Source organism: Mytilus californianus, unplaced genomic scaffold, assembly GCF_021869535.1.
Source record: "Mytilus californianus isolate M0D057914Y unplaced genomic scaffold, xbMytCali1.0.p SCAF_8, whole genome shotgun sequence".
In the NCBI taxonomy this organism is placed as follows: domain Eukaryota; kingdom Metazoa; phylum Mollusca; class Bivalvia; order Mytilida; family Mytilidae; genus Mytilus; species Mytilus californianus.
This window is the reverse complement of record NW_026262734.1, coordinates 27,292,981-27,305,959: the sequence shown is the minus strand read 5'-3', so window position 1 is coordinate 27,305,959 and position 12,979 is coordinate 27,292,981. Positions and strand designations below refer to the sequence as shown.

The window sequence follows — 12,979 nt, the reverse complement described above, 5'->3', positions numbered from 1 at the left end:
TTTGCCCCTTTTTTGGCCCCTAATTCCTAACATTTTGAGGCAATTACCCCCAAAATCAATTACAGCCTTCCCTTTGTGATATGGAACCTTGTGGTACAATGTCAGAGAGATCCATACACTTACACACAAGTTATTGTCTGGAAGTTACAAAAATGCTTATTGTTGGCCCCTTTTTGGCCCCTAATTCCTTAACTGTTGGTACCATAACCCCCAAAATCAATCCCAACCTTCCTTTCATGGTATTGAACCTTATGGTAAAATTTCATGGAGATCCATTCACTTAAACTAAAGTTAGAGTGCGAAAACCAATGTGTCTTCGGACGACGCCAGACGACGCCGGACGACGACGACGACGACGACGACAACGACGACGACGACGACGACGACGCCAACGTCATACCAATATACGACCAAAAAATTTTCAATTTTTGCGGTCGTATAAAAACGGGACCCAAAATTAAAAATCTAAATACACGGTTAGATTTGGCATATCAAAGAACCCCAATAATTAAATTTTTGATGAAATCAAACAAAGTTTAATTTTGGACCCTTTTGACCTCAATATGAACCAATTTGATAGCAGGGCCAACAAATAAAAAATCTAAATACATGGTTAGATTCAGCATATCAAAGAACCCCATATATTCAATTTTTGTTAAAATCAAACTAAGTTTAATTTTGGACCCTTTGGACCGGAATGTAGACCAATTTGAAAACTGCACCCAAAATTAAAAATCTAAATACACGGTCAGATTCAGCATAACAAATAAATAAATGTGGTCAAAGATTTTACAAATCTAATGCGCCATACTGTGCAATTAAAGATTACTTCTTGAAATTTTTCAATATTTGAAATTTGAAAAAAAAAAAATATTTCAAGAATAATTCTTTTTAATTTCTGAAATCTGAAATGAGAAAAAATTGACCCCCCACAATTTCTTTTTACCCTCCCCCCCTTTTCCCCCCAAAAATTCTTTCCCTCAAGATATGGTCATAATCTCAATTCAAATTTCCAATGGAATTTGCAACCATAATTACCCATTTAAATCTACCATAGTGCTAACTTAATCTATTTTATAATAGAATTTAAAATATGGTGTCAAATCTTTCATATGGATTTTTTTGTAAAAAATAAAAGATGCAACATTTGCAGATATTTTTACTGGTCTTCCTTTATAAATATGCATTTCTTTAAACATAATTTGAAAGCAGTGTAAGGGAAGTAATCAAAACGTTGTATTTGGATTACCTCCCTTACACTGTTTTAAATTGTCTTTATAATTGTTCATTAACCATTACTTTATACATAATTTAAAAGCATTGTAAGGGAGGTAATTCAAATGATGTATTTGATTTATCTCCCTTACACTGCTTGAAATTATGTTTTGTACTAAAGTATTTGTCCATTAACCAGGACAACCTTGTTTTTCCCCCTTTTTTTGCCTCTAATTCCTAAACGGTTTGAGCCATAACCCCCCAAAGCAAATCCTAACCATCCCTTTGTTGTATTGAAACTTGTGGTATAATTTCAGAGACATCCATACACCGTTCCACAAGTTATAGTCTGGAAACTAGAAAATGCTTCTTTTTGGCCCCTTTTTGGTCCCTAATTCCTTAACTGTTGGTACCATAACCCCCAAAATCAATCCCAACCTTCCTTTTGGGGTATTTAACCTTATGGTAAAATTTCATAGAGATCCATTCTCTTAAACTAAAGTTGTAGTGTGAAAACCAATGTGTCTTCAGACGACGACGCCAATGTCATACCAATATATGACCGCAAAAAATTTTTGCGGTCGTATAAAAGAATGGCTATATTTTTGCTTTTTTTTTCTGATATGGAAGTTAAAAGAACCATTGATACTTGACCCTTGATGTTTCAAATGCTAACACATTAGCATCACTGCATTTCAATTTTGAGGACAATTTAGACACTTCACTCCAATGTTTATGCTTCTTTAAATCTTAAGTTTTTAGATAAGGTGTGTTTGTTTAAATTTCGTGTTTTGAAAACAAAGAAAATGTGACTTTAACATATAAGCTGAGTTGTTTTTTATAGATTAGAAATATATTTTTTCTCTGAAAGTTAAAGAGTAAATAAAACACATGAAGTTCAAAATCATGGATAATCATTTGAAGTGCTGAGGACTTCAATATAGAGGGCAACCAACCTCACCAAAAACCAAACTTTGAACTGGTACAGAGGTTGTAATGGAGCAAACATTGATTACCACAAGTTTTATCTTTCTAAAAAGCTTTTGAGTGCTTTTCTGTATTATACTTTTAAGTAAGTGTTGTTTGTGTGGTTGTTTAAGTATGGGAAATTTGTTATTTATCTTCTTTGTGCATATAATCATTAGTGTGGTATTACAAGCCGTGTCTTAGATTTGTCCATGAAAACTTCCTATAAAAACTCAAATTTACTTTGACCAATTCCCACAAAACTTAAAAGGAACATTAGGATTGATAGAAGAAAGCTTCCTTTTGATTTCAAAGTTCTTTGGTGGCAATATTCTATAGATACCTTTTGATTTTGAAAATTTATGATTTGTAATTCAACAGTTAAGGGATGGTCGATTAATAAAAGGTAATATTCTACATGTCATGCACTAGATCTAGTTTACTACAAACTTTACACTGATGGTATTGGTGAATATAGACTTGATTTGGATTTTGAAAATTTTATGGTTTGTCGTTTCAAGAGCTATAGGTTTTTTTTATAGACATTTTTGATACAAGATCTATTAGCATATGGATATCCTCATGCATGTTTATAACCTACACAGCTATTTTACAAAAGGATGTATCTAATATTCCAGATAATTCTTAACAACAATTCTAATGTATAATTTTGGGTTTATCATGTGCTCTTTACATAGCTGTTTTTTCATACATCATTTGGTTTTATAATATGGAATACATGTATTCTGACAAATTTCTTGAAAATTATTGGCAGTAATATGTATTTCAAGGTAGATCAGATGTCTTTTTCTGAGCATCCCTTCAGGGCATGTTGCAAAAATACTTTTTGGTTTAAAAATATTTTACCAAGTATCATTTTATACAACAGAAACGTATAAAACTTGAAATTTATAGATTAAACTATCAAAAAATTAAGTGTCGTTATTATAAATTTTTCAAAAAAATCCTTTTAAAATCAAAGGCAGATAATTATATTGAATTTGATAGGACAATTTGTGTCTTTTGGATTTTTCAAGAAAATAAGAGCAGTGACCCTCTATTTTTATTTGATATTTCAGAGTCTTTGTGAAAACTAATTATCTCATTGAATTTTAACCAATTCTATCGTTTAATGTTTACTCAATAAGGAAAAAATAAGTTTTCCCTATATAACTCATATAAAATAACTGTGATTTCGTTAATTTCAATGAATTTTAATGAAAAAATAAGGCATGTGACCCCTGTTTTTATATTAAAATTTGAAAGTGCATTGACTCAGAAGTTTTTGAAAAATCTATCATCGAACATTTAGACAACCCAGCTACCTTAATTGTTTAAATATATGCATATATAGTCAGAAGAGCACTCAGAAACATGTTCATTCTTGCCCCTCCCCTATTTTATTAACATGAAATGACTCGACATTATATAACAAGGTACACCAGGCAAAATTGTTCTTTGATCAGGTATTGTATCGGATCTTTGAATACCCATACTGTAATTTTTTCTGTATTCAATATCTTCTCCTGCCCAGGACTTGTTCTTAATTCTATATTTCATTATAGTCAAGAGAATCTTTCCAGCATCATAATGCAACCAATGAGAACCTATTATTGTATGTAATAATTTCAAGATGGCATGAATATCGTATGAAACTAATAGCTTAGCACCAAGAGGTGAAGCAATAAGGCTGTCATTGATCAATAATTCAGAATTTTATAGTAGTTGTTATATTTCTTATTTTTTTTCCATTCTATATCTATATTCCTTAAAAACAGATTACCGGTAATAAAAAGATAAATACAAAAAAGAATAAAAAAATGATTAAACAACAATCTAAAAGCCAAAAAAACTCTACATGAAAAGTTGTTAGTCAAGAATTAGTATTTAAAATCCACCACAGATCAAGCAGACTAACGCACCTGATCAAAGCTTAGAACTGTTAAATTTCATGTATTCTATTCTGGCAATAGTACGTCTGTGAACCTCATCTGGACCGTCTGCTAATCTTAGAATCCTACCCCAGCTAAAAAACATAGCCAGTGGATAGTCGTCACATAACCCAGCACCTCCAAAGGACTGAAATTTCAATAAATTGAGACCAATATGATTAATGAAATGTAATTAAATTGAAAATCATGACACATGGTTTCATCAAAACTGTGCTACTGAAATGAAAAAGTAGAAAAGCCAGTTCAATTGTTATGGGAGATAACTCTACAAAATTTGAAAATAAACTTTTAAATTTTGGTTTACCACATGTTGTTTTTTTTATCATTAAATTTGCATTGTGTATATTGTTGTATTGTTTGCCTTCAACCCCTCAGGGTATAAATGTGCATTTCTTAATAAAGTTATTAAATTTGTAATTTATCATGGGTTTATATGAAAAGTGTGATCTATGAAGCTTAAAAATAAAATTTCTATACAATAAAAAGAAATATAAAAACATTGAACTGGCCTTGTAGATCCCTTTATGATAACAGTGATTTATTAGTACTATTCCCAGTAACATGTGTATATCGGGTGTATGAACACACTTGTTTAAATTACTCAACAATGCATTAGAGTTACTGTGGATTCATTTATTTTCGTGGATACCAATTTTCGTGGATTAAGGAAAATTTACATGTTCGTGGATGTTTAATTTCGTGGTTTCGCCAAAGTCTGCATACAAGCCTATAGAAATTTTTTCATTCGTTAAACATTTAATTTCGTGGTTCATCTGTGCACAAGAAATCCATGAAAATTGGTATCCAACGAATAATAATGAATCCACAGTACATGCTTTTTAGAAAGAGATGTGACATTAACTTTGAACAAGTTCACTGTTAATCATTAACTTTTTTGTGTGTTTTAAACAGTTATCATAAAAGGATCTAATTGAAAGATTTACTGGAAAGTCTTTCATTTTAACTGTTTAACATTTGTATAGGAGTCTTAGTTAGTTAAGTTTAAAAATAATTTATTAGTGTGTATATATATATCTTGTCGATGAAGGAAAATAGTGAGAAAAACAATGATAGGAATGATATGAAAATGATCTGCAGTACCTAAAATTTGCTGAATAATAATAATTTCAAAGCTGTATAAGGATTTGGATATGATATGGATACTAAATAATTAATTACCTGTATAGCTCTGTCTATTACTCTGAGTGCCATGTTAGGAGCTGATACTTTGATCATAGCTATTTCTGGTGCTGCAACCTATAATGCAGACACATACATATTATACACTGATTAGGGATTTATTTTCTGTCATTCTTCATCATATGATATATGATTTTGAATGAAATTGATAAATATTATCAAAAAGTAAATTCTTTGCACCACACCCTAGATGTTGTATAAATAGTTTTCGATTAACACAATTTGAGCAAGAGTTACTTCCCTTCTGTCGTCATGTTGGAGGTCTACATTCACAAACTTTTTCATAAATCAACCAAATAAAACTTGTTATACGGGACTGCTAGACTTAAGAAAAGTTGTTTTCTAAACAATAGTAATTTCTTTTAGTCTTACTTAATTGATCACAACAATCTAGTAAGGATCTCTTAGCAGACTTATTTGTACCACATGTTTCAAATTGGTAAGTAAAATAAGAAAATCAACAATTTATACCACCAAAATGGTTTCTAAGGGAAATAACACAAACTCTAATTAGGTCATATCGAAACCTATCTCTTTCCTGAGCCACTGTCTATTTCAATCATCCAAGATATTTAGTTCCTATTCCATGAATCTTATCCTTCATGGATCTCTTCTGTTATCAATATCTTAGATGTAAGTTATATGCCCTAAGTAAAATCTTAGATGATTGGATCTTTTTCCTATGTCTCATCTTACATTGGTTGTGGTATTATGCCACATCAGAACACATCGGATAAAGCGAATTTTGTCAAAATAGCACAAGTTGAGTAGACCAAACCCATCACAAATTGTAGCTACTCCAGACCCTTCCAGAGCACTTAACTTTGAACTCAGTTTTTGGTGGGGCTCAATCTTTAGATTACTGTATAGTGTTTTGTGGACTGAGGTTGGTCTTTTCCTTTGGCCATGGTGTTGTCTGTTTTTATGGACTTAGGATTTTTGAATGCCCTCTCCTCCCCATTCCCTAAACAGTTTAGTTAAAACCACACCATAGATATTCAGTAACCTTGAATGAACCTCATCTTATCTGTAACACTAGATTACCTAAGCAACACTGGATCCCTGTCTTACCTTGTTACCATACATATCCATCATATGAGCTGCTTTAAGGACCAGTAATCTTGTTTGTTCTATTTCAATCCTAGATTCAGCTATGTCTGCCTGTATTGTTCCTTGAGCTGCCAATGGTTTACCGAACGCCACTCTGTTTTGGGTCTGAAATTGTTCAAAAATAACTTATGGGATACAATATCGTAAAGAAATTTCTGCTTGTAAACTGTTGGGTAGAAATATTCTTTTTGCATTCTATGTTTTATAAATTATACTTTTTGAGCAACTGGTTGATTTAGATACTTGTTTTAAGCTGGGGTCACACATTCACGATTTTTACAGCCGGCCTTGACAAGACCATTCCCGATTAAAATTTGTCAAAAGTCTGATCAAGATCCTGTGAATCGTGGCTGGAAATTCAAACTTTAAGATTTGTAAAAACAATTATTTAATCACAGCAACAATCAGATATTGTTCAGGAAGTGTTCTTATTCAGCCATTTCCAGCCAAATTTGTCCCGATTATCCCCTTCTCAATCAGATTTTAATCCGATTTGTATCTTTCACATGGTTAAAAACGACCGAATCTGTCCCGACAGTGTCCGGTTTCAACCGAATGTGATCCGACAGAGATCTGACAGTGATTAGACAGTGAACTGCTGCTGACGATAGATATCCATTAGAAAACTGTCGCCATATTCGGGATGATCAGGACTCTGACGAATTTCATATTAATAACGGAACGGTTTCGGCAAAGACGGTTCGCATTTGGCAAGATCTGGATGCAATCTGGACTCAATCGGCAAAAAAACAGCAATGTCAAATTTCTCCAGATCATGCCCGTTCTACAGGACACCGTCCACCGTTTTCCCGAATGTTACGGGACGCATCTAACTGTCGGGGTGGTTGGCCGACCTCTCTGGACCATTCACGATCCGTAAGAATCTGCTACGAACGTATTCGACTGCGTTCAGACAATGAAAAGACATTCCAGATCATTCAGGATAGTTATCCGACTTTTTCACCTATTGTGTCCCAGCGCTGTCTGATCTCAAACGGGAGCCATAATCGGCACTGTGTGAACGCCGCATTGTATAATAAGAAATCAAACAACATTGTTTTAAATTGATGCTAAAACTTATTTTGTAATTGTAACCTTGACCTTTGGCCACCTGGTGCCAACATAATTATATGTCTTTCTCTTAACAAGTTGACATTTTAACAAGTTTTATTAAACTGGACATATTTATCAGAAGATCATGCTAAAATAGGACCTGTTAAACCTCAGGAGATTGTAGATGTTGAAATGACTGACCATATCATTAATTAAATACATAGATTCTTTAACACCACACCATGGATTACAATATTTATCCACTTCATATAGTTAAATTTTAAAACTTTAAAATGCAATGTTAATTGAGCTTTATAAAACTTTATGATCAAAATTGAATAAAAAATATTTTTCGCAGGGCAATGTTAGGAATGGAGAAATTATGAGACAAATATTCAATATACTTGTGGTTTATCAAAATCTATCAAGCTGGTCAGAAGGGGATATAATGCACACAGAATAAGAGAAATTATACTGATCGTGCCAGACCCTCATGGGTAGTCAAGGTCATTAAACACCCTCTAGTAAAAGAAATGCATGTAAATACATGCTCTATCTAACATAAGTTCTAATGCCCTCTCTGCATGGCCTATCAGATAAATGTCAATACATACCCTATCTAACATAAGTTCTAATGCCCTCTCTGCATGGCCTATCAGTCTCATACAATGATGTATTCTCCCTGGACCAAGTCTACCTTGAGCAATTTCAAACCCTCTCCCTTCTCCTAGTAACAAATTTGTTGCTGGGACTCTCACATCTTTAAATAAGACTTCTGCATGTCCAGCTAAAAAAAACAATAGGAATATCTTTTTCACGATTTGTAATTATTCATTTGCTTATTTATTACTTATTGTGGTGTGTGTACAAAGATATAGATGATTCTTAGATACAATGAGAATATTTTAATATTATTTCGTTTATTTCCTTTTCTTTTTTACCAATTCTTCCTTTGTTTATTTTTCTTCTTATAGATGATTTTAGGCTTTAGATGATAGGGGTCTTAAGCATATATTGGTTGTTTAATATTACAAAATCAATGACTTTCAATGTCACATTTATTCCTTGACTTTTTTACTGATAAATTCAACCAATAATTGGTGATTAATCACTGCATGCATCTTATTAAAAAAACATGATGTATGTGATTAATCCACAGCAAAAGGAGTCATTGCCTATCAATAAGAAAAGAAAAGAAAAAAAAAGGTTTATAAAAGAAAACAATTTTAACAAGATGTACTCTGAGCTATTGCTCATCAATGGTTATATCCCCTTCAAGTATTTGCAATTTCAATTTTGGTAAACAGAAGTTGATGTTTGATGGATGTATAAATGTGTAAGATGCATCACACTCTACTATATATTCCTTTGAAGCTTGATACCAAATTTCAGGAAGCTTGGGTTCATAGGCTTCTGAAAAAATGTGACGAAACTTCATACATGGCCATTATATGTAAAAAGTCTTAGTGAAGAACAGTAATAAAAGCGCTGTTCATTTGCTCTTTGTGTGTTTTTTGCTGTGCATGTACTGATTTTGTGTGTGTCATGAATGGATACCCCAGAGTTCTCGAAATCTTTTTTTGCCTGGTGGTCCTTGAAGAAAATATGCAGGTCCTCACTATCATTTCTATTGCAAATTACCAAAATTGTGTTGGTCCTTCCCAAAAATGTGGTGGTCAAATCCCTAGGACCACTGCATATCGAGAACTCTGATACCCCGTATCCTTTGTTTTTCTATTAGTAGTCAATAAACAGGAAGTTGATGATCAATACATGTGAAATCACATCACACTGTAAAATATGCTCACATGAAGCTTGATAAATTAATGTTCCTGGTGTATCCATGGGAACTAAAGATAATCAGTTACAAACTTGATGAATCAAGGCAACCAATCCTACAAACTTATATGTGGTGTTTCAAAAGGGAAAAAAATTCATACAAACCTGGCTGGTCAAGGTAACCAAATACGGTAAGTGGTCGTACAATAGTTACCCCTGGTGTATCCATGGGAACCAATATCATACTTTGTTGTTTATGTTTAGGAGCATCTGGGTTTGTCTTCCCCATAAATATACATAATTTACAGTCTGGATGCATGGCACCTGAAAAACAATATATCTATAAAATATATGTCTAAAGAAATAAAAAAAAATTTTATGCTGTTGCAATAATGAATAGAAATAAAATGTCAATTATTTTGGGCACTTTATAAACAAAAGTAAAATAACAAAAATATAGAACTCTGAGGAAAAATTCAAAACGGAAAGTCCATAATCAAATGGCAAAATCAAAAGCTCAAAACACATCAAACAAAAGGATAACAACTGTCATATTCCTGACCTGGTACAGGCATAATGCAAATTGTTGTACACAAATACATGTTGTTGGGTAGCTGTATCATTGTTGTTTATGCCACATCTCTTTTTATTCAAACAAAGTTTTCACAGTAATTTATAAATACTTACAGGAAAATCAACTATCTACTATATTAGTTATTCTTTATATCTTAGCACCCAATTATTTTCTTTTCTTAATTTTTTTGGACTATTGTTCTCTAGCTCATTTTTTTAGGGCCTATTTTCTCTTTTCTTACATTTTTATTTACCCATTCTTTATACTGTGAACCCCATCCAGACCCTCATAAAAAATAGAGACATGCAAACTAAAAATTTATAGATTACCAACCCTTCCCACTCAAACCCTCAACTGTTATGGTCCTATTTTAAGCAATATTCATTTTATTTACCTGATGTCCACCATTTTCTACCATTAATAACATACTGATTACCATCCCTGACAATTGATGACTGGATATTTGTAGCATCTGAGGAAGCCACCTAAAATAGTTAATAGTGATAACCTTTATACTCAGATTATTATTTATACAATAGTCTTACTAATTCTTGAAGCCTGTAAGTAATGAGCTGATAATAGTATTATCTAATGATAAGGAAATCTATATTGTTACATTTACTTTGAGAAACATCATAATATTGTGCCTTAAAACAACCCCCTGTAAGAGACATTAATGAGGAATACACTGTACACACCATTGATTTTATAAAACAAACTTACATTAGGTTCAGTCATTCCAAAACATGACCTCATTTCACCATTCAGTAATGGAGTTAGCCATTGTCTCTTCTGTTCCTCTGTTCCATATTTCACTAAAACTTCCATGTTACCTGTATCTGGTGCACTACAGTTAAATACCTGTCAAATTCAAAAGGATGATATATAACATGAAGGTATAAATGTTAGGAATTATTTCAATATTTTTGTATTTTTGGTCAAGAACCAGATTATGTTCAACAAACACATAATCAATTGCACATATAACAAATTAAATAAAAGATACAAAATTCCTTGTAGGCCAGAAAGAGTGTATATAATACACATCATACATATCAAAGAAACCAAGAATATTGAGAATGAAAAAGGAGAATGTGTCAAAGAGACAACAACACGACCAAACAGCAAAAACGTTAACCTGAGAAAGTACTGGAGTTACTTTATCAGAGAACCATTTAATTGGAGCCATAAACGTAATTTGGACCAAAATTAAGAAAGATCCCATCATAATGAACATGTGTTCTAAGTTCAAGTTGATGTTAGTACAACTTCATCATAAACTACCTGGACCAAAAGTTATAACCTGATATGGGATGGAAGATCAGACAAAATAACGGATGGATGCACTGGACCAGAAAACTTACCCGAATAATCCAGTCGTTATATTTCACTCACTTGATTGCTACAGGACAATGACCGTAAGGGGGCGCTGTAATTATTTGAGTTAACAGAAAACATAATGGCCTCTACTGTCATAGGTAGAATAATAAACAGAGTTAATTAAAATATTGTATAAAATTATAATTTTTGATGAAAAATTATTCATATTTTCTATGAAGTATGATGATATATGTTGTACATGTATAGGAGACAAGAATGATATGAAATATTTTAAACTATAATGCATCAATATAAAGGTAAATCTCCAAGTATCTTTAATTGTGTGAATAAAAGGAAATGGTAGTACCCAGCAACCAATGACACAAATAAACCAAAAGACATCTATAGAGGTCAACATACAGTCTTTATGGAATAAAATAATGAAAATCTTATCTTTAAAGGAATCTTAAAGCAAATATTAAAACAACTACCAGTATTACATATTTTGGTATCATACACCATACAACACATGGAAATCTATTGCTATAAGATACTTTTTAAAGCAAAATCAATGAAAATTTCCGCCCACATAATTGAACGTAAAAATGTTTCCACATTATTACTTGTTGTTCTTACCAGAGGTGCAGCCATAGACTTCCCCATTTCTTCACACATAAATGCATATTCAACATTAGTAAATCCTGCTCCATAGTGTCCTTCTGGGTCTGATTCTTTTGGTAAAAATAAATTCCAGAGTCTCTCGGCTTTTGCTTTAGCCTAAAATGAACAAAAAAACATGTTTTATATGTTCTCTCCCTGAGACATTAAGTTTCTACCTTCTGAAATATGAACCTAATACAAAAAGCTTATTTTATAAAATCACACTCTTGGAATCTTAAAAATCATTGTTGACTCCATGGCCAATAGTTAATTCACACTTATCATTAGCCTTTCAACTCTGAGGATGAAAATTCCAACCAATGATATGATTGATTTCAAAGGAAATTTAATGATGGCTGTTGCCAGCAAATGATAAACAAAATTGAAACAATATGCCAAAATTTAACATACCAAATATTAACTCTATTTCTGCCAAAATAATCTTATACTAAAGATATGTATATCAAGATTTACAAAGAAGTATGATTTATTCAAGCTTTATACCTGCATATTTGTGTAGTATCACTAATTTTAAGTGTTTGAAAAGGGAATATTAAAATGGATGACAAACACCACATTATTTTTACAATAAACCTTCGATTTTATTAATGTGTTGAATACCTTAAGTTTTTCAACAACAGGAGGAACTTTCCACATATCTGCCGAGGGTAGGGAGTGTTTGTCCAGGTCTTTTTCTAATGGCATGATTTCCTCCCTTATAAACTTCTTCACTTTATCATAGGTAGCTTTAGCCCTTGGAGGTAAGGCATCTGGTGAAACTATCATGGAGCCTAAAAAATGCAATATAAAGTTTTCATAAAAAGTAATTGATGCAAGGGGTACTTTACACCCCAATAAGAATTAGGTTAACCTTACCATTTCTGTTTTCTGTTACTCTACTGATTGATATAATAGTAGTAACGTTGGCTAATCTCAAAACTAAATGTTTTGGTCATATGCCCTCCCCCTCATCATCATAAATTCTTGTTTTAAAGTCACAAATTTTCTCAGTAATAGATGCTGTCTTTTCAAGTTCTTTAACAATTGAGAATTTGTAGGTCAACTTAAATTGTTTAAACTCAGTCTTCTTATTCTGCTCATTTACTCTTTGATGGTCATTTAATGTCTAGTCTAATGAACTTTTGTTGTC

At 32.3% G+C, this 12,979-nt stretch overlaps 1 protein-coding gene across 2 annotated transcripts in view; it reads right to left on the bottom strand.

Annotated features, from left to right (window-relative positions):
• Positions 1–12,979, bottom strand: part of LOC127711318 (acyl-CoA dehydrogenase family member 10-like) — a 75,525-nt gene that overhangs the window by 7,340 nt on the left and 55,206 nt on the right. Inside the window, exons 14-22 of one of the 2 annotated variants that reach the window (XM_052217313.1) lie at positions 12,451–12,620; positions 11,806–11,946; positions 10,573–10,710; positions 10,244–10,334; positions 9,441–9,599; positions 8,111–8,283; positions 6,405–6,548; positions 5,313–5,390; positions 4,104–4,260 (exon numbers count right to left, since the gene is read on the bottom strand). In XM_052217313.1, the coding sequence (XP_052073273.1) occupies positions 4,108–4,260; positions 5,313–5,390; positions 6,405–6,548; positions 8,111–8,283; positions 9,441–9,599; positions 10,244–10,334; positions 10,573–10,710; positions 11,806–11,946; positions 12,451–12,620 (1,247 nt within the window). In that variant the 3' untranslated portion in view covers positions 4,104–4,107. The remainder of the gene's footprint in view (positions 1–4,103; positions 4,261–5,312; positions 5,391–6,404; positions 6,549–8,110; positions 8,284–9,440; positions 9,600–10,243; positions 10,335–10,572; positions 10,711–11,805; positions 11,947–12,450; positions 12,621–12,979) is intronic. The other variant, XM_052217314.1, reaches the window with a different exon arrangement.